At 40.5% G+C, this 24423-nt stretch overlaps 1 protein-coding gene across 1 annotated transcript; it reads right to left on the bottom strand.

The window, feature by feature from the left end:
* Positions 1–9711: 9711 nt before the first annotated feature.
* LOC110631326 (class V chitinase) lies at positions 9712–11145 on the bottom strand. Its single transcript, XM_021779100.2, has 2 exons — positions 10109–11145; positions 9712–9847 (listed from the first exon to the last, which is right to left on the bottom strand). Exons 1-2 carry the CDS (start codon positions 11133–11135, stop codon positions 9825–9827), a joined length of 1050 nt encoding a protein of 349 aa, XP_021634792.1. The 5' UTR covers positions 11136–11145; the 3' UTR covers positions 9712–9824.
* Positions 11146–24423: the final 13278 nt, after the last annotated feature.

Genomic DNA, 24423 nt, shown 5'->3' with positions numbered 1-24423 from the left:
GCTCTCTAACCTGACTGCTAAGCTCTCTCACATGAGCCAAATACCCCTGACATCCCTTCCTAAGCAAACTACGAGCCTGAAGAGCTGATATCAGACCTCTAGGTGTACCCCTCCTGTCTCCCCTGAAGACAACCTCTGACCCATCCAGACCTCTGAACCTGACTACCTTGTCCCTGCAGTCCAAGGTAGCACTATGGGTAGATAACCAGTCCATCCCTAGAATGACGTCAAAATCTGTCAAGTCTAGAACCACAAGGTCGGCGGAAAGGCATCTTCCCTCAACAAACACAGGACTACACTGGCAGACTGACTCTGCCACCAATGGATCACACTTGGGTCCACTGACCCAGAGAGGACACTCTAACTCAGAGATCATCAACCCCAACCTCTGGACGGCTCTCGGAGCAATAAAAGAATGAGATGCACCAGGGTCCATCAAGGCATACACATCTGAACAACCAATGACTAAATTACCTGCCACCACGGTGTTAGATGCATCTGCCTCCTATTGAGTCATCGTGAAGATCCGTGCTGGAGCTGATGGACCTTCACCTCTGAAACCTGCTGAAGAAGAGGCTGCCCCTCTCCCTCTGCCTCTGCCACTGGCCTGAGTCATGGCTGGAGCTGCTGGCTGAGCCACACTACCAGAAGCGGTCTGCTGAGACTGTGCTCCAAAAGCTGCCCTAGGACACTCCCGTGCCATGTGTCCCTCTTGCCCGCATCTGAAGCAGGCTGCTGTCCCAGCCCGACAAACTCCCCTGTGTGGCCTATCACACTTTGCACAAACTGCATTATCCGCGCCAGAGCTTGAGCCACTCCCTAGTCCCAGACTAGACTTGACTTTGTTCCAAAACTTGTTCTTCTTGGGCTTCCTAGTGGTGTTATTCCACTTTTTGCTACCTGAAGCTGCTGCACTCATAGAAGAAGAGCCTGGGGTCTTGGAACCAGAAGGCTGTGCCACTGACTGCTTAACTGTTCCCTGAACGACGGCACTGGCCTCCATTTTCCTGGCCATATCCACTATGGCATGGAAGCTCTCCCTATCTGCGGACTGGATCAAGGAGGAATATCTAGAGTGGAGTTTCATGATATATCTCCTTGACCTTTTCTGGTCTGAGTCAAGATTTTGCCCTGCAAACGGCAACAGCTCCAAGAATCTGTCTGTGAACTCCTCTACACTCATATCATCGGTCTGCCTCAACTGCTCAAACTCTATCATCTTCAGCTCCCTTGAACTATCTGGGAAAGCCCATCCTGCAAACTCGTTTGCAAACTCTTCCCAAGACATGCTGTCTACTCTGGGGTTCACATAATTCTTGAACCACTCTCGTGCCTTCTTGCACTTAAGAGTGAACCCAGCCATCTGAATGGCTCTACTGTCATCAGCCCCAATCTCATCAGTGATCACCTTAACCCTCTCCAGATACACAAATGGTTCATCCCCTTTTTCATACTGAGGAGCACCCAGTTTCATGTAGTCGGTCATCTTGACCCTGCTCCCACTGGCTGAGCTAGGTCTAGGAGGTTGAGTAGCTGGGGCTGCTGGTTCTATAGGTGGTGGAGGTGGTGCAACATTTTCTGAGGTAGGGTTTGCTGGATTTGGATAGTAGGGTGGGGGTGGATACATTGGGTATTGTAAATACGGTGGGTAGTAGGGTGGGTATGGCATCTGTGTGGGATAAGGGGTGAAACTAGGGTAATCCGATGTACCTCCCATCGAATACCCGGGGTTTTGTGAGAAGTGTGGGTAGTGGGGTGGCTGAACAAATTCCGAGGCCTGAGTGCCTCCTTGGGACTCTCCCATTCCCTCTTCTGACATGCTAACTCCCAGACTGCCATCCCTCCTCTGCTCTACATCCATATCATCCCCCATGTCCTCAGACGGTCCTCTCTGAACTGTTCCTCTGACTAATCTGCTTCTACCCAGATCCAGAGACCTTCTAGGGTCCCTTACTGCTCTGTCCCTGTTGGACCTGCTTGACATTGCCCTAGGCAATGTAGGAGGACGGGCGCTCATGCCCTCATTCTCAGGTGGCACTCCAGTCAATCGTGCAGATCGACGAGTTCCTCTCATCCTATTTTCTGAAAAACAGTGCACATAGCAAGCAAACATTAGCATCATATGGTTCATGTCGGCACACATGAACCCTCATCATATACATCACATAGCATTAATGCACATGCATATAATCATGGCATTTCACATCATAAAACAAGACAGGACTCCACATCCTATCCTAGTGGACATGATCTTCCTATTGTGCTTGACCTTCTATAACATCTATGAGCCCGACACTCTAGGTCCGACCATATGAACCTAGGGCTCTGATACCATTCTGTAACGACCCGAAAATCGGACCGCTACCAGCGCTAGGATCCAGATCGGCTTAAGGCCGCCGGGACCCGTAGCAAGCCTGACATGTAACCTGAAAACCTGTTTAATCCCATACATGATCAATAATCATACATAAAAATTAAAACTTTTCTTTCATACATTCTATCATATACCAAACTCAACCTGTGCCTGCACTGAACATAGTCATACTCATAAACTTGACCCCTCTGTGGGATCTCATCATTGCCCCCAATGGTTGGCATAACATATGTTGAGTTGGTTTACATCGTCATCCATAAACATTAAGATCATGTATCAACAAGGGATTACAACATCTATAGGGTCAAGCACAACTTCTAATCCTCAATATCATTTATACATAACATAACTATTCAGTTATACATCATCTTACAATTTATCATGTCCACTTTCTAATTATTACAAATACAAAACTTTACTCTTCTTGACTTCTCTGTCTAGCCCGTACCTGCAGTCCTGGGGGATTAGGGAAAAGGGGTGAGCTACTAGAGCCTAGTGAGCAGAATAATAGAAAACAATATTTAAAATCTCATGCCATCATGTAATGCAACACATCACAGCAAATCACATCTCGGATGGTATTGTCACCGATAGTCCTCTACATTCCAAAGTGCCGGGACGTAGAATGGGTACAACCGGTCTTTCTCTTAACATAACATATCATACATACCAATGTGCCAGGGACGTAGAATGGGTACAACCTGGACTTCCATACCATACCATATCATGCCGTAGCATCATCATACCATATGAGGACTAAAGGATCATCCAATAACCAATCCACATCAACATCATAAATGCAATGCAACATATTCGTGAATTCTAATGCAAACAACCTAATTCATCACATGGCATTCATGATGCATGAACATGCTCAACTGTATAATTCATTTGCTTTAAAAACATAAAGGTTTATTCTACTCACCTCTGGCTGAAGCTCTACTGACTCAGAAGCAGCTGAACTCACTGCTGGGTTCCTCGGTTCCTCAGGTCCGAACCTACACAGGTGGACTCAAATGAGGGACCAAACAACTAGGACATAACTCTAAAAACATCCCCCTAAAATACCTCAAACAATCATGTAAAAACATGCAAAGGAAGGCTGAACAGGGCAGGTTCGGCGGCACCTTCGGCGACCGAAAGTCCCTCCAGAGCCGAAACCCAGGCAGGTTCAGCGGCACCTTCGGCGGCCGAAAGTCCCAGACAGAGACGAAAGTCTCTTTTCGGGGGCAACTTCGGCAGCCGAAAGGCCTGCCTCCCCAGCCATGTTCGGCGGCCGAAAGTTCCTTCGGCTGCCGAACCTGGTTTCTGCCAAAGGGCAGAAACTTGGCTCCTTTATGCACATTTGCCTCCCAAATCATACAAATATACATACATTGGCTCCTAGGGGCTTCAAACTAACTTAAACCCCAACTACAACACACAACAACAACACATTGCTCAAAAACACAACATAAACTCAAAAACCTAACCATTAGCTAAACATGCATTCTACCCCATAGATCTTGCATAAAACTTACTTTAAACATGAAATGAGCTTAAGATCGGCTCTTACCTCTTGAAGATCGAGAAAGAGACGTCCTAAACTCGGAGGTGGGAGATTTTGAGTTCTTGAACCTCAAAGCTCCAAAACTTGCTTTAAACTCGAAAATCTTCAAAACAAAGCGAAAACTTGTGAAAATCATGAAAGATTGGAAGGAAAAAACTCAAGGATGGTGAGGAATGGCGGAAGGACTCACCTTGGCCGAAAATGGGGAAAAAGCTCGCCCGTTTTCGGCTAAAGGACCCTTTTTATAGTGGCTGGCCAGGCCACGTTCGGGGGCTGAATGTGCCTCCGCATGCATGCCATGTTCGGCGGCCGAACCTGGGCTTCCCTCACTTATGCCTTCGGGGGCCTAAGGCTCACCCGAAATGCATGCATGTTCGGCGGCCGAACTTTTGAGTTTCGGCGGCCGAACCTGAGTTTCCTCCAAGGGTGTTTTCATGCAAAAACTCAATTCCCTTTTTTTACTTAAAACCATGAAATACATTAAAACATTTTATGAAAACATGTTTCTACCCTACTAGAGGCTTCCGACATCTGAGATTCCACCGGACGGTAGGAATTCCGATACTGGAGACTAGCCGGGTATTACAGGCAGGTTCGGCGGCCGAAAGGCCCTCCAGAGCCGAAAGTCATGCACCTTCGGCGGCACTTTCGGCGGCCGAAGGTTCCCTCCAGAGACGAATCTCATGCATGTTCGGCGGCACCTTCGGCGGCCGAAAGTCCCTTCCAGAGCCGAAAGTCATCTTTCGGGGGCAGGGTTCGGCAGCCGATTTATGCTACCACAGGCAGGTTCGGTGGCCGAAAGAACCTTTGGCTGCCGAACCTGGTTTCTCCCAAAAGGGCAGAAACTCAGCTCAACATGCATAAATGCCTCCCAACTCATTCAATCATGCATTTTCCTATTCTACAACATGCATACTCAAGCATACAAGCTCCTAGGGGCTTCAAACTATCCTAAACCCCATCTACAACACCTCAAACATATATAACCAAAAACTCAACATAAACCTACACATGCATTTCTACCCCAAGAAACTTCATAAAACTTACTTAAAACATGAAAGGAACTATGGATCTACTCTTACCTTTTGAAGAACGAGAGGAGAGACGATCCGACTCGGAGATGGGAGAGATCCGCTCTTTGGTCTCCAAGTTTCCAAAACTTGCTCTTTTTGCTCAAATCTCTTCAAATCAACATAAAGCTTGTTAAAACATGAAAGATCGGAGGAAAAACATCAAAAACGAACCAAAGGAGAGCATGAACTCACCGTGGCCGAAAATGGGGAGAAAACTCACCCGTTTCGGCCATGAAGCTCTTATATAGGGCTAGCAGACCACCTTTCGGCAGCCGAATGTGCCCCCACATCTCATGCAAGTTCGGCGGCCGAACATGAGGTTCGGCAGCCGAACCTTTGAGACTTTCGAAAGCCTAACATGCCCCCTAAACCATCCCACGTTCGGCGGCCGAACTTGAGGTTCGGCGGCCGAACCTGGAAATGCCTCCTTGGTCTTTTTCATACAAAACTCAATTTCCTTTTTGCTTAAAATCATAAAATGCATTAAAATATTTTATAAAAACGTGATTTTACCCTTCTAGAGGTTTTCGACATTCGAGATTCCACCGGCCGGTAGAAATTCCGATACCGGAGTCTAGCCAGGTATTACAGTGATGGTCACTGGAGTCAGTCAAAGGGACACGGCGCCAATTGATGTGAGATCCAGAAAATAGGGTTTTACAAGGGTTCTAAAAGCTTAGTCTGAGAGGAGAATGCCCCTCTCCTTTTATTCTTTTCCTTCGTCTGTCAGTGACGTGTAACGGCCTCGTTACCATTGGGCCACCTGTCTCTGCCACACAGATACGGACGTACGAGAATATCAGATATCTGCCCCATGCATAACGGCCATTTAATTCCCCTCTGGCACGCATGCGGATGGACCCACTAGGTGAATGGGCTGGCTACCTTTCTCCTCCGGACTGGGCTGGAGATGAGATTAGAACTGGGGCCAGGGGAAATCTGATTTCAGGGCCGAACGAACTGGGTCGGTCCATCAAGAAGACTTAGAGGCCTTAAAATGGGAACTGTTGTTATGAGTTCAGCCTCATAACGGGATGGTGAAATCCAGCGGTAATCAGGATATAAGAATTATAAATTAAATAATGTGTCAATTATTAATTAGATGGATGCATATTCGGTAAAAATCACATAATATTTATAAAAAAAAAAATCTAAAAGTATTTTATTGTGAAAATAATGAAGTCACAAAATTTTCGATTTCGTAAACTTATTGAAAGTTGAGAAAACTACAAAACTTTCATGATGAGGAACCTGCTAGTAGGGCCCATTCAGTTTTGATTTTAGTATGATATGGTTTTTAACGTAGGATTTTAAATAATTTCAGTATAATTGTAGTTTTTATTTTGATTATTTTTTAATTTTATTTTTAGTTTCAATTTTAATATAAATCTTTTTATTTGAATAAAATTACAATATTTTTATATTTATTTTAAAATTATAAAAATAACTAAAATCGAAATAATAATAAAAATTTTAATACTAATATTTAAAAGCTAAATATACACTATAAGAATTTAAAAAATTACTAACAGAATTTAAAAAATTACTAACAGAAATTTCTTTGGGTAAACATTGATATTCTGTTAGTGAAAAATTTCACTCATAGATTTGTGACGGATTCATTCCGTTGAGAAAATTCTCGTTGATAAATTATTCACTAACGGAATTTATATCCGTTAGTGATACTAACGGATCATCAACGGAAATTTCTGTTGGTGACACTAACTGATTATTAACGGAATGCAATTCCGTTGGTAATACTAACAGATTTTGCGTTAGTAATCCGTTAGTGAATTAAAAATGGCGTTGTTTTCCTTTGCGATGGACATGGATCCGTTAGTGACACCAACCGAAATTCTGTTGGTAATCCGTTGGTAAATCATAAAATTGCAAAATCATCCCTATATTTTCATACATTATGCACCTGTACTTGTACCCTGTACATTCATATACATCCATCATCATCAATCATCATCCTGGACATTAATAATACTATAAACGTAAAAAATCAAATTACTCATTAAAAAGTATTTAAAACTTAAAGAATTTATACTACAATTATAATTTGAAATAAAAATTATCAACTGGTCATAACAAAAGATATATACTAAACTAAACTAGCAAGCTCATCATTTGTTTCATCATCATTGTCTGTATGATAATCACCAATGACAGGGGCATCATCATGCCGCCGCTGTGGAGACGAAGCTGGAGGTACCCTAGGAGCAGATGTTTGAGTGGATGTCCCAATACCCTGTTGTGCCATCATCTTATGCATAAACGTCTGCCACGCGTCCAGCACTGTGGTAATTCGACCGTTCTCTGTCTCTAGCCGATCAATTTTATTATGCATCATGTTCATTGTTTCAATTGTAGGACGATCCACTGGGGGTGCAGATGTGCATGAAGCGGAACAATGAGATGGCTCATAAAAATATGCTGAAGTCTGGGACCCTAATCCATAAACTCGACTCTTTTTCTGCCCGCCAACCGCTTCTTAGTACATCTGGGTCTCATTTATGGGCGTCGGCTCATTGCTTTCCTCCTGTTGCTGTGTTACAGCCTCCTTCAGTTGTACGTATTTATCCTGCATTATAAATTTAAAGTAATGTATTAGTAAAAGGATTTAAGTACATCAAGATTGTTAATAACTACATTTAATATCAACTTATATAAATAGCTTTTGACCTAGTATCAACAAACTCCTCCGTCCCCTTTCTCTTATGTGTGGCCTCGAAAAGCTCATGAGGATGTGGTTCTCTGCCTAGTCTTTCTCTCTGTTATCAATTATAAGAAGTGTAGCATTTATCATCGAAACAATATTTATAAGAAGATAATTATAAAATAAAAATATTTATTAATACCATCCTCTGCTGGTGGGTATACTGTGAAACTGATCTGCATGCGTGCCTGGAAATACCAGATCCTGACCCTTCAGCCTCACTGCGCCTATTGACAGAAAACTTGCCACATTTCTCTTTGTATTTAGAAGTGTACCAAGTTTCCTGCCACTTCCTCAAAATAGAATCTAGTATAGCCAGATTCTTCGTCTTCCCTTTCTTGATTTCCCACATTAAGCCATACTCTTTTAAGTTTGTCGATTTATAAAAATTCATAAGACAATTACAAAGATTTAGAGTATATTAAATAATATATATGATCAATTTTCACTTTTTTTTAAAATTAATTATCAGTAATATAAATTTGTGTTTAATTGTAATTTTTTATAAGTTGTTAAGGTTATTGTAAAATTTTCATTAATTTATTATAAAATATATATTTTATAACAAAATTTGTAAATTTTAAAAATATATTTTCATTTAAAATTTATAAAATTAATTTTTATAATTAATTCTATAAGAAATAAATAGTAAATTACTTTTCGTATTTTTTTAAAAAAATTTCAGGTACTAAAAAATTAAATTATTTTAAAAGATAACAATTTAAAAAAAATAAATATTTTTATTCCAACAATCTTATCAATAATCAATATTACCAAATTTTATATACATAATTTTATTAATGTTATTTATTTTTAACGATTCAGGAATTAAATTTGATTGGAGTTGTTGTAATTTATTGAATTTAATAAATTTCAATATTTAAATGTTTTAATTATAATTTATATTTATTTAATTAGTTATAAATATATAATTAAAATTTAAGTAGATAATAATTTTATTATTTAAATTAATTGAAAGTTATTAAAATTTAAAATGTATATATATTTAAATTTATAAAAGGACGGTAATTTTATAACTGAAATTAAATTTTTATTAAAGAAGATAATAATTTCATTGTTTAAATATCATTAACAAAAATTTAAATTTTGATTTGTATATAAATAATAAAAATTCAATTTTATGGCACAAAATTATTAAAATAATAAATTTAAATATTAAATATTATTAAAAAATAAAAAATAATTATAAAATTTTTAAATAATATATATATAACTTAAAGTATTGTAACGAGTATTAAAGATTAGTATTATGTAAATTAATTTAAAATTTATTTAAATTTAAAAGTGAATAATATTCTATAATTGAATTTAAACTTTAAAGTACATAATAATTTTATTATTTAAATTAATTTAATATTAGAAAATGTTGAATTTCGATATATATATATATAAACTAAAAAATAAATTTTTAGCATGAAAGTATTAAAATAACACATATAAATATTTTTAAAAAAAATTGATAATATAAAATTATGAGATAATAAGAATTATATTTAAATTTTAAATTAAATGTTGAATAATACTAAAAAATCTCATATAAAACTGTTAGATAATATGTTGTCTTTTGATTTTTTACGATTATACTTAAATTTTAATGTTAGTAAATGAATATTTATATTTTGATTTATACCTAAATAATAAAAATTTAAAATTTTGAGATAAAATTATTTTAATAAATTTAAATTTTAATAATATTAAATTATTAAATAATATTTTTAATTAAAAATATAATAAAATTTCTACACGTTTATCATGTAATAAATAATTCATTTTACATTTCAATAAATTTTAATAAATTTAAATAAAATTTATAAACGTTAGAATTATAATATACTCTTTATTAAGGATAAATTACAATATCATCTAATTTATTAAATATAATAATAATTTTGATAATAAATTTATTTAATTTTTATAAATAACATCAAAATATTAAATAATTAAAATTAAAATATCACGATTTTTTTTTGAAACTTTATACTCATAAATAATAGGGAGTAATGCAAATACACATGGCTTATACACAAAGCCTTATTGCAAGTAATATACATAACAGAAGTCTCCTTTCTCTCTGTTCCAACATGTCTATGCTCCCCATGTAGATGCAGCTGCCATGCCAAAAACATTCAAAATTTATATTACTAATCTCATTCTTTTAATTAATTAATTAATTAATTTTGTGATTTTAATAATTAATTAATTAATTTAACCCCTTATATATGAAAATTATGATAAATGTGAATTTTAATTTTTACTAATTTTTTTTAAATTCGATATAAATATTGAATATAAATGTAAATTATAGTAAAGGTTTTGAATTTTTCTTTTAAAATAGTCCTAAATTTTATGTTAAAAAAATCCATACTGACCTTCGCGAGAAAGAGTCCAATTATCGTCATCGTTGGAAACTTGCCAAGCGAAGTAACCAAGCAATCCTTTATTTTTAATATAAACAACCTTAGCAGAAATGCTGTCTGTATCATCGTAACCTATCCATGTCGTACCAGAATAACAATAATTCGAAACATAAGTTTCATCGTAAATAGTTTTAATACCATTATCATTAATAAAATCCTTGATCCCTGAATATGCTACGGCGTCGGTCAAGGCTGCTCCGACGGCGGGTGCAAAGAACCCATTTTCATTAGGATTTGCAAGCTGCCAAGCTCGACCATAGAAAGGAAACCCTAATACTATTTTACTAGCTTGCAAACCAGCATTAATCCAACTTGTGACCCCATAATCTCCACTAATTGTATTCCCTGGATTGAATAATGCTGCCGGAGGTCCGGTAACTGTTGACCACCCAGGTCCGTAAAAATCATACGCCATTACGTTGATCCAATCCAGGCTGTTTGATATAGCCTGAATTGGATAAGCCACTGAGGTTGAGTAGTAATAAGATAAGTAAAGAACTGCTGCAGATAATTGCAGTGGTGTTCTGCCGGAGTTCTGAGCCTCGGCAGCCACAGCAGCTCTCCACTCATTGAGAAGCAAACCGAAGTTGGTCATCTGGGTGGTGGTGTTGGGGTATTCCCAGTCAAGGTCTAAGCCATGGAAATTATAAGACCTTGCTAAATTTATCGAAGAGTCGATAAATGTTTTGCGTGAACTTGCTTGACTTGCCATGGATTCAAAGGCGGCAGCAATCTGATCACCGCCTCCTCCACCGATAGATAAGAGAGTCTTGATGGAAGGATTTTTCAGCTGGACGGTTTGTGTGAAGGTGGAGAACTGAGCTTGAGATCCAGATGGGATGGTAACTTGGTTGGTTTGGGGATCAAGTTCAGCAAATGCGCAGAAAAGATGAGTGAAAAGGGATGATTCTATCTTAGAAACTGGGAACTCGGATCCATAGTACCAATAAACTCCTCGAACAGCGTTTTGGGACGCCATTGGAGACAAACTAGATGAGAGTGGGAATATGAAATAGCCAAGCCTTCCTCTCCACATATATATATATATGGGTAATTTACGATTTAGTCCCTGGATATTACCATTATTAACAAGTCAGTCCCTGTATTTTTAGAAACCTATTAAAACGTCCTTATGTTTTCTCTCCGTCAACGAAATAGTCCTTCTGTCTATTTTTGCCGTTAAAAATATAGTAAAAGACTATATTACCCCCCATTATTTTTCTCCTTCTCCTCCTTCCTTTTCTTCTTCATCAATTCTTCTTCCTTCTGCTTCTTCTTCTTCCTTCTGCTTCTTCTGCTTCTTCTTCTTCTCCTTCTTCTTCTGCTTCTTCTCCTTCTTCTCCTTCTTCTTCTGCTTCTTCTCCTTCTTCTTCTTTTGCTTCTTTTTCTTCTTTCTCTTCTTCTTCTTCTCCTCATTCTTCTTCTTCTTCTTTTTCTTCTTTCTCTTCTTTTTCTTCTTTCTCTTCTTCTTCTTCTTCTTCTTCTCCTTCTTCTTCTTCTCCTTCTTCTTCTTCTCCTTATTCTTCTTCTCCTTCTCCTTCTTCTTCTTCTCCTTCTTCCTCTTCTTCTTCTTCTTCTTCTTTCTCTTCTTCTTCTTCTTTCTCTTCTTCTTCTTCTTCTTCTTTTTCTTCTTCTTCTTTTTCGGAGGAGGAGGAGGAGGAGTGTAATACCCGGCTTGAGTCCGGCCTCGGAATTCCTGTCGTCTGGTGGAATCTCGAGTGTCGGAACCCTCGAGAAGGGTCACACATATGTTTTCTGAGGTATTTTGACTTGTTTTACGGTTTTAAGTATAAAGGAAAATGAGTTTTGAAAGAAAAGCAAAAAGGGAGAAATGCAAAGGTTCGGCCGCCGAAGGTCACTTTCGGCCGTCGAACATTGCATGGTTTCGGATTTACGTTCGGCTGCCGAAGGTGGTCTGGCCAGCCACCTATAAAAAGGGCTAAAGGGTCGGTGGAAGGAGGATATTTCTCCTCCACTTGCAGCCAGAGGTGAGTTCCAGCCTCTCCTAAGTTGACTTTCATGTTTTTCATGTTTTTCACCAAATCTTTCAAGAGTTGTAAGAGTTTTGATGTGTTTTGAAGGTTTTGAGTAAAAATCGCCAGTTTGGAAGTTTGGAGCTTTGGAAGAGCTTTTCTTCATATCTCCACGTTAGGATCCCTTGATCTCTTGTTTGGAAGAGGTAAGTCAAGATCCAGAACCTCTTTTACTGATTTTTGAAGGTTTTATGGGAGTTGTATGAGTAGTATGCATGAATAGGGTTTTGGTTGAGGTTTTGCATGAGTTAGTGTTTAAGCATGTGTAAGTGTTGTTTGATGTGTTGTTTTGGGTTCTAAGTGAGTTTTAGTCCTTTTTATGCCTATTTTCTGGTATATGCTAGTTGGGAGTAGTTGATATGCATTGGGTAAGTTTTGCATGAAGCAGAGCATGGTTCTGCCCTTCGGGTAAAAGCCAGGTTCGGCCGCCGAAGGAAGGTTCGGCCGCCGAACGTGCTAAGGAGGTGGTTTCGGTTGCCTAAGCTTGCCCCCTAAAATTAGGACTTTCGTCTCTGGAGGCAAGGTTCGGCCGCCGAAGGTGCCGCCGAAGGTAAGGGACTTTCGTCTCTGGAGAGCCTTTTAGCCTCCGAACCTTGCCCCCGAAGGGGTTCGGCTGCCGAAGAAAGGAGTTCGGCCGCCGAACATGCATGAGTTTCGTCTCTGGAGAGGGGTTTCAGCCGCCGAACCTGCCGCTGAAAGTGCCCTGTCCAGCCTTCCTTTGCATGTTTTATGTGATTGTTCTAGGATGGTTTAGAGGGGTTTTGGGGAGTTTCTTAGCTATGTTCTTGAGTTAGTTTGGTCCCTCATTTGAGTCCACCTGTGTAGGGACGGACCAGAGGAATCAGGGAGGTCAGCAGTGAGTCCAGTGTCAGAACCTGCAGAGTCAATTCAGAGGGAGCCAGAGGTGAGTGGAACTGAACTTAATGTTTTCATATGTGAAATGAATCTTTATCATACTTCATGCATCATGAATATGCTATAGGGTGAGTGCATTAGTGTACACGAATCTGACGCATTGCATCTATCCTTGTACTTGGCATGGCTCCTTGTACATTGCTTCTATGACGGTATGGACTTTGTGAGGATTCATTAGCCCTCAGAGGAAAGACTTGGAACAGCCCTACGGGGACCAGGCAGAAAGACCTGGAACAGCCCTACGGGGACCAGGCACATGGTACTTTAGTACCCCAGATGAGATACAGTCCTATGGGCTAAACACAGATAGAGGGAGTTTTGATCCGTCCTACTGAGATGATGTGATTTACTTGTGATGTGATGCATTCCATGAGATCATGTTTTATAGTTCTCCTCATTGGGCTTGTATAGCTCATCCCTCTCCCTCTACCCCAGTTTTGCAGGTTCAGAGTTCAGAGAGAGTCCAGCAGGGTATGGAAGAAGAGAAAGTATTGTAATAGATAGTGGGGACATGAAATTGTAAAGAGATAGTAGTCTTGTAATAAGATGTATAGAAAGGTGCTTGACCATTGCTAGTATCCCTTTTGTATTGTATATATACATGATCAGTTTGTGTATGTTTTATGTTATGTATATGAGAAAACCAGGCTTAACATTATGAGTTTGATCCGCCTAGAGCAAAGATGAGAGCTCTAGTAGGGATGTTTATAGTACAGAGTTATTGCATGCACAGGTTAAGCCTTGGAACAAAGAAAAGTTTTATTTGTTTACAGAAAATGTATGATCATGTATGGGATTTCACAGGTACACAGAGTTCACAGAAGGCTTGCTACAGGTCCCGGCGGCCTTAAGCCGATCTGGATCCTAGCGCCGGTAGCAGTTCGGTATCCGGGCTGTTACAGATTGGTATCAGAGCACTAGGTTCACATGGTCGGACCTATAGAGAGAGAGTTGGGCTCATAGAGGTTTTAGTAGGTCAAGCACAATAGGAAAACATGTCCACTAGGATAGGATGTTAGTCCTGTCTGTGTGATGCTGTGGAATGCCATGATTTATGCATGTGCATTGTTTATATGTGATTGATGTTTGAGGGTTCATGTGTTTCCACATGGACTAATTGTTGTTGATGTGTTATGTTTTGTGCTGTTTTCAGAAAGAGTTAAGATGAGAGGAACTCGTCGATCCGCGAGATTGACTGGAGTCCCACCTGAAAGTAAGGGTACAGCTGCTCGTCCACCTGCATTGCCAAGGGCAAGGACTCAGAGGTCTAGCAGGGAGGGAACGTCACGAGGCCCTAGAAGGTCTTCTGACGAGAGCAGAAGAGGAGTAGGTAGAGGGGGAAGTTCAGAAGAAAGAGTTGGGATGGAAGGTGAGCAGAGTAGAGATGAATGTATGGGAGTAGGAAGGTCGGAAGAAGGTATGGGGGAGTCTCAGGGAGGCGCACAGGCCTCGGGGTTTGGCTATCCACCCTTTCCACAGGGCCCAGGGTATCCGATGGGAGGCACGTCGGATTACTCCAGCTTCGCCCCATATCCACCCTACATGCCATATATGCCCTATCCTTCCTTCTATCCACCATATCAGATGTATCCACCTCCACCTTTTCAATCAAGTCCTACACAGCCTGAATCAAGAGAAACAGTACCTCCACCACCACCAGCAGAACCAGTAGCCCCTGTTGCCGAAGTGCAGCAACCCAGTTCTTCAGGGGGAAGCAAGGTGAAGATGACTGAGTACTTGAAGTTGGATGCTCCTAAATTCAATACGGGAGATGATCCCTTTGAGTATCTCAGTGCAGTCAGAATGATCACAAGTGAGTTGGGAGCAGATGATAGCCAAGCCATTGAGATGGCAGGGTTCACCTTGAAGTGCAAGAAAGCCAGAGAATGGTTCAAGAATTATGTGGACCCCAGAATCGATAGTATGTCATGGGAAGAGTTCGCCAATGAATTTGCTGGGTGGGCTTTCCCTGACAGTTCCAGAGAGCTAAAGGTTGTGGAGTTTGAACAGTTGAGACAGACGGAGGAGATGAGCGTTGAGGAGTATACAGATAAGTTCCTAGAATTGTTACCATACATGGGTCAGGCGTATGATACGGATCAGAAGAAGGCAAAGAGATATGCCACGAGACTTCATCCCCGGTATTTCTCTTTGATTCTCCACGCGGAGAAGGAGATTTTCCACTCCATTGTGGATGCTGCTAGAAAGATGGAGGCCAGTGCCATAAGTCAAGGAGTAGTCAAGCAGACAAAGGCACAGTCTTCTGGTGCTAAACCAGGTTCCTCCTCACAGAGTACGGCTAGTGCGAGCAAGAAAAGATGGGATAGATTCAGAGGAAAGAGAGGCAAGTTCTGGAACAGGATTAAGACGGGTCTGGGAATGAGTAGCGGCTCCAGCTCTGGCACGGAGCTTCCAGTGTGCAATAGGTGTGGGAGACCACACAAAGGAGCTTGTTTGTTGGGATCTACAGCCTGCTATAGATGTGGGCAGGAGGGACATTATGCACGAGAATGTCCTCAGGCGACTTTGGTTGCACCATCCCAGCAGATGACCTCAGGTAGTGTCGTCCAGTCAGCAGCTTCAGCCCGACCACCAAGTAGGGGCAGAGGTAGAGGAAGAGGGGCAGCCTCTTCTTCAGGGATGGGTTCCCGAGGTGCCGGTCCGTCAGCACCAGCGCGGATTTTCACCATGACACAGCAGGAGGCAGACACTTCGAACACAGTGGTGTCAGGTACTCTCCTCATTGGGTGTTCTGAGGTGTATGCTTTAATGGACCCCGGTGCTTCTCACTCTTTCATTTCTTCTAGAGCCGTAGAGAGATTGGGGTTGATCATCTCCGAGTTAGAGTGTCCTCTCTGGGTCAGTGGACCTAGATGTGACCCATCATTGGCAGAGTCAGTCTGTCAGTTCAGTCCAGTGTTTATAGAGGATAGATGCCTTCCAGCTGACCTAGTGGTTCTAGAGTTGACAGATTTTGATGTCATTCTAGGGATGGATTGGTTATCTACCTATAGTGCTACCTTGCACTGCAGGGACAAGGTAGTGAGTCTCAGAGACCAGGATGGGTCAGAGTGTGTCTTCAGAGGAGACAGGAGAGGGACACCTAGGGGTTTGATCTCAGCCCTCCAGGCTCGTAGGATGTTGAGGAAAGGGTGTCAGGGGTTCCTAGCTTATGTGAGAGAGCTAGACAGTCAGGTTAGGAAACCGTCCTCAGTACCAGTTGTTAGAGAATTCCCAGATGTGTTTCCTGAAGAGCTTCCAGGACTACCACCTGACAGGGAAATAGAGTTCGAGATAGAGTTGATGCCCGGTACCAGGCCGATCTCTATTCCTCCCTACAGGATGGCACCAGCAGAGCTAAGAGAGTTGAAAGAATAGTTGCAGAATTTGGTAGACAAGGGTTTCATCCGCCCGAGTACCTCACCTTGGGGTGCTCCAGTACTCTTTGTCAGAAAGAAGGATGGACCTCTGTGACTTTGTGTCGACTACAGACAGTTGAACAAAGTCACTATCAAGAACAAGTATCCTCTACCCAGGATCGATGATCTTTTTGACCAGCTGTCAGGAGCAGGATGTTTCTCTAAGATAGATCTGAGATCCGGATACCATCAGTTGAGAATCAGGGAAGAGGATGTACCCAAGACCGCTTTTCGGACCAGATATGGGCATTATGAGTTCCTGGTAATGCCGTTTGGGTTAACTAACGCCCCTGCAGCATTCATGGATCTCATGAACAGAGTTTTCAGAGCGTACCTGGATCACTTTGTAATTGTCTTTATCGATGATATTTTAGTGTACTCCAGGGATGCAGAGGAGCATGCCCAGCATCTAAGGATAGTTTTGCAAACTTTGAGAGAGCATGGCTTGTATGCCAAGTTCTCCAAATGCGAGTTCTGGCTGAGGAGCATTTCCTTTTTGGGGCATGTAATTTCCGATGAAGGTATAGCAGTGGACCCCAAGAAGGTAGAGGCAGTAGCCAACTGGCCTACACCCACCACAGTGTCAGAGATTAAGAGTTTTCTGGGTTTGGCAGGCTACTATAGGAGATTCGTTCAGGACTTCTCAAAGATAGCTGCTCCTATGACCAGACTGACCAGAAAGAATCAGAAGTTTGTATGGTCAGAGGAATGTGATGACAGTTTTGAAGAGTTAAAGAGACGGTTGACTTCAGCACCGGTGTTAGCTCTGCCGAGTAGTGATGAAGACTTCACAGTGTTCTGTGATGCGTCCCGAGTGGGCTTAGGTTGTGTGTTGATGCAGAAAGACAGAGTGATAGCTTATGCTTCTAGACAACTGAAGAAGCACGAGTTAAATTACCCGACACACGATCTTGAGATGGCAGCAGTTATCTTTGCACTCAAGATGTGGAGGCATTACCTCTATGGGGTAAAATGTGAAATCTTTACAGATCATAAAAGCCTGCAGCACATCTTGAGCCAGAGGGACCTAAACTTAAGGCAGAGACGGTGGGTAGAATTGCTCAGTGATTACGATTGCAAGATCTAGTATCATCCGGGTAAGGCAAATGTGGTAGCTGATGCCTTAAGCCGGAAGTCACTTGGCAGTTTATCCCACATTTCAGCAGAAAGGAGGCCGGTGGTGAAGGAGTTCTATAAGTTAGTCAGTGAAGGGCTACAGTTGCAGTTGTCTGGTACAGGTGCTTTGATTGCACAGATGCGAGTTACACCAGTGTTTCTAGAGCAAGTTGCTCTGAAACAGCACGAGGACCCTGAGTTAGTGAAGATTGCCAGGACTGTTCAGTCAGGCAACAGTGCAGAGTTCAGATTTGATAGTGAGGGGATTCTTCGTCATGGGCACAGGTTATGTGTACCAGATGACCCGAGTTTAAAAGAAGACATTATGAGAGAGGCTCATAATGCGAGGTATAGCGTTCACCCTGGAGCCACCAAGATGTATCAAGATCTGAGAAGAGTGTATTGGTGGCCAGCGATGAAAAGAGAAGTGGCACAGTATGTGTCAGCCTGCGAAACATGTCAAAGGGTGAAGCTCGAGCACCAGAAGCCGGCTGGAATGCTTAACCCACTGCCGATTCCAGAATGGAAATGGGAGAATGTAGCGATGGATTTTGTAGTGGGGTTACCGGCGACGTCCAACATGCTAGACTCCATCTGGGTGATTGTGGATCGATTGACTAAATCTGCTCACTTCATTCCAGTCAAGAGTAATTATTCTGTGGACAAGCTAGCGCAGGTTTATGTGGATGAGATAGTCAAGCTGCATGGAGTTCCAGTGTCTATCGTATCAGATAGAGGACCTCAGTTCACCTCCAGGTTTTGGCGGAGTCTACAAGCTGCTATGGGCACAAGGTTGGATTTTAGCACTGCTTTCCATCCACAGACGGACGGACAGTCAGAAAGGACCATCCAGACCATCGAGGATATGCTCCGGATGTGTGTGTTAGACTTTGGCGGTTCTTGGAGGCAGCATCTACCGTTGGTGGAGTTTTCCTACAACAACAGCCATCATGCTAGCATAGGGATGGCTCCTTATGAAGCTCTGTATGGAAGGAAGTGCAGAACACCTGTTTGCTGGGAAGAGGTAGGAGAGAAGGCTCTTGCAGGGCCAGAGATCGTAGAGATTACCAGCAGATTAGTGCCAATCATCAGAGAGAGGATCAGAACAGCTGTAAGCAGGCAGAAAAGCTATGCAGACATCCGTAGGAAGCAGATAGAGTTCCAGGAGGGGGATATGGTATTGTTGAAGGTGTCTCCAATGAAGGGAGTGGTACGGTTTGGGAGAAAGGGTAAGCTAGCGCCCCGGTACATTGGTCCCTTTGAAATCTTGCAGAAGATCGGGAATGTGTCGTACAAGCTAGATTTACCAGCTTCCATGAAACGAATCCATCCGGTTTTCCATGTTTCTATGCTCAGGAAGTTTGTGTCAGATCCAGAGAAGGTTCTCAGTGAGCCTGAGGTGGAACTTCTAGGAGATCTCACCTATGTAGAGCAGCCAGAGCGGATCATTGACACCCAGATCAGAAGGTTAAGAAACAAGGAGATTCCAATGGTAAAAGTTTTGTGGAACCACTACAACCTAGAAGAGTGCACCTGGGAGACACGGGAGTCTATGCTCCAGCAATACCCATATCTGTTTTAAGGTTAGGTTTTCCCCTTTTTCTATGTGTTTATGTGTTTAGTTGTTTGAGGAACATTCAGGGACGAATGTTCTTAAGGGGGGAAGAATGTAATACCCGGCTTGAGTCCGGCCTCGGAATTCCTGTCGTCTGGTGGAATCTCGGGTGTCGGAAACCTCGAGAAGGGTCACACATGTTTTCTGAGGTATTTTGACTTGTTTTACGGTTTTAAGTATAAAGGAAAATGAGTTTTGAAAGAAAAGCAAAAAGGGAGAAATGCAAAGGTTCGGCCGCCGAAGGTCACTTTCGGCCGCCGAACATTGCATGGTTTCGGATTTACGTTCGGCTGCCGAAGGTGGTCTGGCCAGCCACCTATAAAAAGGGCTAAAGGGTCGGTAGAAGGAGGATATTTCTTCTCTACTTGCAGCCAGAGGTGAGTTCCAGCCTCTCCTAAGTTGACTTTCATTTTTTTCATGTTTTTCACCAAATCTTTCAAGAGTTGTAAGAGTTTTGATGTGTTTTGAAGGTTTTGAGTAAAAATCGCCAGTTTGGAAGTTTGGAGCTTTGGAAGAGCTTTTCTTCATATCTCCACGTTAGGATCCCTTGATCTCTTGTTTGGAAGAGGTAAGTCAAGATCCAGAACCTCTTTTACTGATTTTTGAAGGTTTTATGGGAGTTGTATGAGTAGTATGCATGAATAGGGTTTTGGTTGAGGTTTTGCATGAGTTAGTGTTTAAGCATGTGTAAGTGTTGTTTGATGTGTTGTTTTGGGTTCTAAGTGAGTTTTAGTCCTTTTTATGCCTATTTTCTGGTATATGCTAGTTGGGAGTAGTTGATATGCATTGGGTAAGTTTTGCATGAAGCAGAGCATAGTTCTGCCCTTCGGGTAAAAGCCAGGTTCGGCCGCCGAAGGAAGGTTCGGCCGCCGAACGTGCTAAGGAGGTGGTTTCGGCTGCCTAAGCTTGCCCCCGAAAATTGGGACTTTCGTCTCTGGAGGCAAGGTTTGGCCGCCGAAGGTGCCGCCGAAGGTAAGGGACTTTCGTCTCTGGAGAGCCTTTTGGCCTCCGAACCTTGCCCCCGAAGGGGTTCGGCCGCCGAAGAAGGGAGTTCGGCCGCCGAACATGCATGAGTTTCGTCTCTGGAGAGGGGTTTCGACCGCCGAAAGTGCCCTGTCCAGCCTTCCTTTGCATGTTTTATGTGATTGTTCTAGGATGGTTTAGAGGGGTTTTGGGGAGTTTCTTAGCTATGTTCTTGAGTTAGTTTGGTCCCTCATTTGAGTCCACCTGTGTAGGGACGGACCAGAGGAATCAGGGAGGTCAGCAGTGAGTCCAGTGTCAGAACCTGCAGAGTCAATTCAGAGGGAGCCAGAGGTGAGTGGAACTGAACTTAATGTTTTCATATGTGAAATGAATCTTTATCATACTTCATGCATCATGAATATGCTATAGGGTGAGTGCATTAGTGTACACGAATCTGACGCATTGCATCTATCCTTGTACTTGGCATGGCTCCTTGTACATTGCTTCTATGACGGTATGGACTTTGTGAGGATTCATTAGCCCTCAGAGGAAAGACCTGGAACAGCCCTACGGGGACCAGGCAGAAAGACCTGGAACAGCCCTACGGGGACCAGGCACATGGTACTTTAGTACCCCAGATGAGATACAGTCCTATGGGCTGAACACAGATAGAGGGAGTTTTGATCCGTCCTACTGAGATGATGTGATTTACTTGTGATGTGATGCATTCCATGAGATCATGTTTTATAGTTCTCCTCATTGGGCTTGTATAGCTCATCCCTCTCCCTCTACCCCAGTTTTGCAGGTTCAGAGTTCAGAGAGAGTCCAGCAGGGTATGGAAGAAGAGAAAGTATTGTAATAGATAGTGGGGACATGAAATTGTAAAGAGATAGTAGTCTTGTAATAAGATGTATAGAAAGGTGCTTGACCATTGCTAATATCCCTTTTGTATTGTATATATACATGATCAGTTTGTGTATGTTTTATGTTATGTATATGAGAAAACCAGGCTTAACATTATGAGTTTGATCCGCCTAGAGCAAAGATGAGAGCTCTAGTAGGGATGTTTATAGTACAGAGTTATTGCATGCACAGGTTAAGCCTTGGAACAAAGAAAAGTTTTATTTGTTTACAGAAAATGTATGATCATGTATGGGATTTCACAGGTACACAGAGTTCACAGAAGGCTTACTACGGGTCCCGGCGGCCTTAAGCCGATCTGGATCCTAGCGCCGGTAGCAGTTCGGTATCCGGGCTGTTATAAGGAGGACGACGAAGAAAAGACAGGGACTAATTCGTTGACAAAAAGAAACGATAAGGACGTTTTAATAGATCTGAGAAAAGATAAGGACTATTTGGTTGACAAAAAGAAACAATAAGGACGTTTTAATAGATTTCTAAAAATATAGGGAGGGATGATTTCGTTGACAGAAAGAAACGATGAGGAGGGACTATTTCGTTGACATAAAAAAACGATAAGAATGTTTTAATAGATATGAGAAAAGATAGGGACTATTTCATTGACGGAAAAAAACGATAAGGACGTTTTAATAGATATGAAAAAAGATAAAAATATTTTAATAGATTTTTGAAAATGTAAGGACTAACTTGTTAATAATTGTAATATACAATGACTAAATAAATGGTTTTATTTGAGGGTAAAATTGGATTTTAAAAATTTTTTCTCTCCTTCTTTATCTAATTTTAACGGAAAATAGGACGGAAGGACTATTTCGTTGACGGAAATAAAACATAAGGACGTTTTAATAGGTTTCTAAAAATACAGGGACTGACTTGTTAATAATGGTAATACCCATGAACTAAATTGTAAATCACCCTATATATATATATATTAAAATTGATTATATTGAAAGTGAACTTAGAATTTTTTAGACCGAATTTAATTTTTTGTATCTACGTCATAATAATATTTAAAAAAAAAATTTCGAAATATATGACTTTCAAAAGTGTAATGGATGACGCAGGTTTGTTACAAAATTCGATATTTAAAGTTTATTATTTAGGGAGTTAATTTTATATTTTAATTATTTTTTTAAATATTTTAAATATTTTATATATTAATATTTTATTTTTATTATAAATGCCCGTTAACTATTAAAAATTCACTTTTTAATTTTTAAAAAATTTTAATAAAATTTTTTATTTTTTAATATATTTTTTCACCTATTTTATCTTAACCAAATGGTATTGATTAAAATTTTTGATAAAATTTAAATAGTACTTTATCAATTCTTTAATATAATATTTATCTTGGATATTTTATTAAAAATATTACAAATTTATATTTAATTATTATAATTTTTAGGGAAAATTACTTTGTAGTCCCTTAGGTTTAACATAATTAACACTTCTGTCCCTCTATTTTGGCGACCCAACACTTAAGTCCCTCACTTTCTTTTCTGTCCAAATTCGTAGTCCTTCCGTCCAAAATAGCCGTTTGGGACACGTGAATTAACAAAATTAACCCTCTTCTTCTTCTTCTTCTTCTTCTTCTTCTTCTTCTTCTTCTTCTTCTTCTTCTTCTTCTTCTTCCTCCTCCTCCTCCCCTTTCTGCAACTTCTTCTTCTTCTTCTTCTTCTTCTTCTTCTTCTTCTTCCTCTTTCTGCAGCAGCTTCTTCTTCTTCTTCTTCTTCTTCTTCTTCTTCTTCTTCTTCTTCTTCTTCTTCTTCTTCTTCTTCTTACCCTTTCTGCAACTTCTTCTTCTTCTTCTTCTTCTTCTTCTTCTTCTTCTTCTTCTGGAATTTCACATTAAAAGAAGGGTATTTTTGGAAAAAATTATCACATCTCACCTTTGACTCTTTGACCAAACGGTTTAAATGGACGGAAGGACTACGAATTTGGACGGAAGAGAAAGTGAGGGACTTAAGTGTTGGATCGCCAAAATAGAGGGACAGAAGTGTTAATTACATTAAACCTCAGGGACTACAAAGTAATTTTCCTTAATTTTTATATGTGAGTTAAAATATTTAATGAATTAATCTCAATTAATAAATAAATATAAATATATATTGCAGTAGAAGCTTTGCTTGTTTTCGATGGTATGAATCCAGGTTAACTTTAATTATAATTTTTAAATTAACACAATATAAATTATTACTTTGGTCCATTTAAAAATAATTAAATATAAAAATAAAGTATGCATATTTTAATAATTTCTTTAAAATAGCAAAAGTTTCCACTAATTTAAATTGTCATAATCATATCACATCTAACATTTTCTGTTACCTGAAAATAATAATTAAATTGCATTACTTAACTGCAATTCGCAACAAATCACATTTAACATTGAAAGTTAGTTTTCTTATCAACTATAACAATATGTTAAATATTAAAGTCAATAATTTTATTTTATATTATTTTTGTTATATAAAAATTTATCTTATTTTAACCCAGAAAATTATTTTTTATTATTATATTAATGTAAATTATTATTTAAAACATTAGTTATTAAAAAATATTCTTAATAAGATTTATTTAGTATATGCTAGCACCGCAACTTGAGGATAGAATCTAAATTCTAGTGTCATATTCTATAATGTGATATCTTCAAATCATATTTTTCGCTTAAATTATAAATTCAACATGTTTTAGTTTTGATAAAAAGCCTTATATGTGATAACCGCCGGATCTCTTTCCGGCCAAAGCTTAGAATAGCAAAGGTCAATTCAGGGCTCGGAGCACTTCTGGAAAAACCTGTCCATAGCAGTGGACCAGATCTGAAGACATCAACTGATCTGGGCCACCTGCGAGTCCAGAACCTACTGAGTTAAAGCCAGCCCCGTGGTGGGACCCAAGGAGAGGCAATAGGTCCGGTCTTTTCGCAACCCTTCTTGCACCACTACAAGAAATTCCTAAATTACCAACGGAAAATTCCGTTGGTAAATACTGATATTCCGTTGGTGAAACGGATCTGTGACGGACTAAGTCCGTCGGGAAAATCCTCGTTGGTAATTTTAATTACTAACGGAAATTTGTACCCGTTAGTGACAGTGACGGATCACCAACGGAATTTTCCGTTGGTGACAGTGACGGATCACCAACGGAATTTCCGTTGGTGACAGTGACGGATCACCAACGGAATTTCCGTTGGTGACAGTGACGGATCACCAACGGAATTTCCGTTGGTGACAGTGACGGATCACCAACGGAATTTCCGTTGGTGACAGTAACGGATCACCAACGGAA

The sequence above is a fragment of the Manihot esculenta genome, chromosome 14 (genome assembly GCF_001659605.2).
Source record: "Manihot esculenta cultivar AM560-2 chromosome 14, M.esculenta_v8, whole genome shotgun sequence".
NCBI classification, from domain to species: Eukaryota; Viridiplantae; Streptophyta; class Magnoliopsida; order Malpighiales; family Euphorbiaceae; genus Manihot; species Manihot esculenta.
The sequence above is the reverse complement of the archived record's forward strand: the minus strand, read 5'-3'. Positions and strand labels throughout refer to the sequence as shown.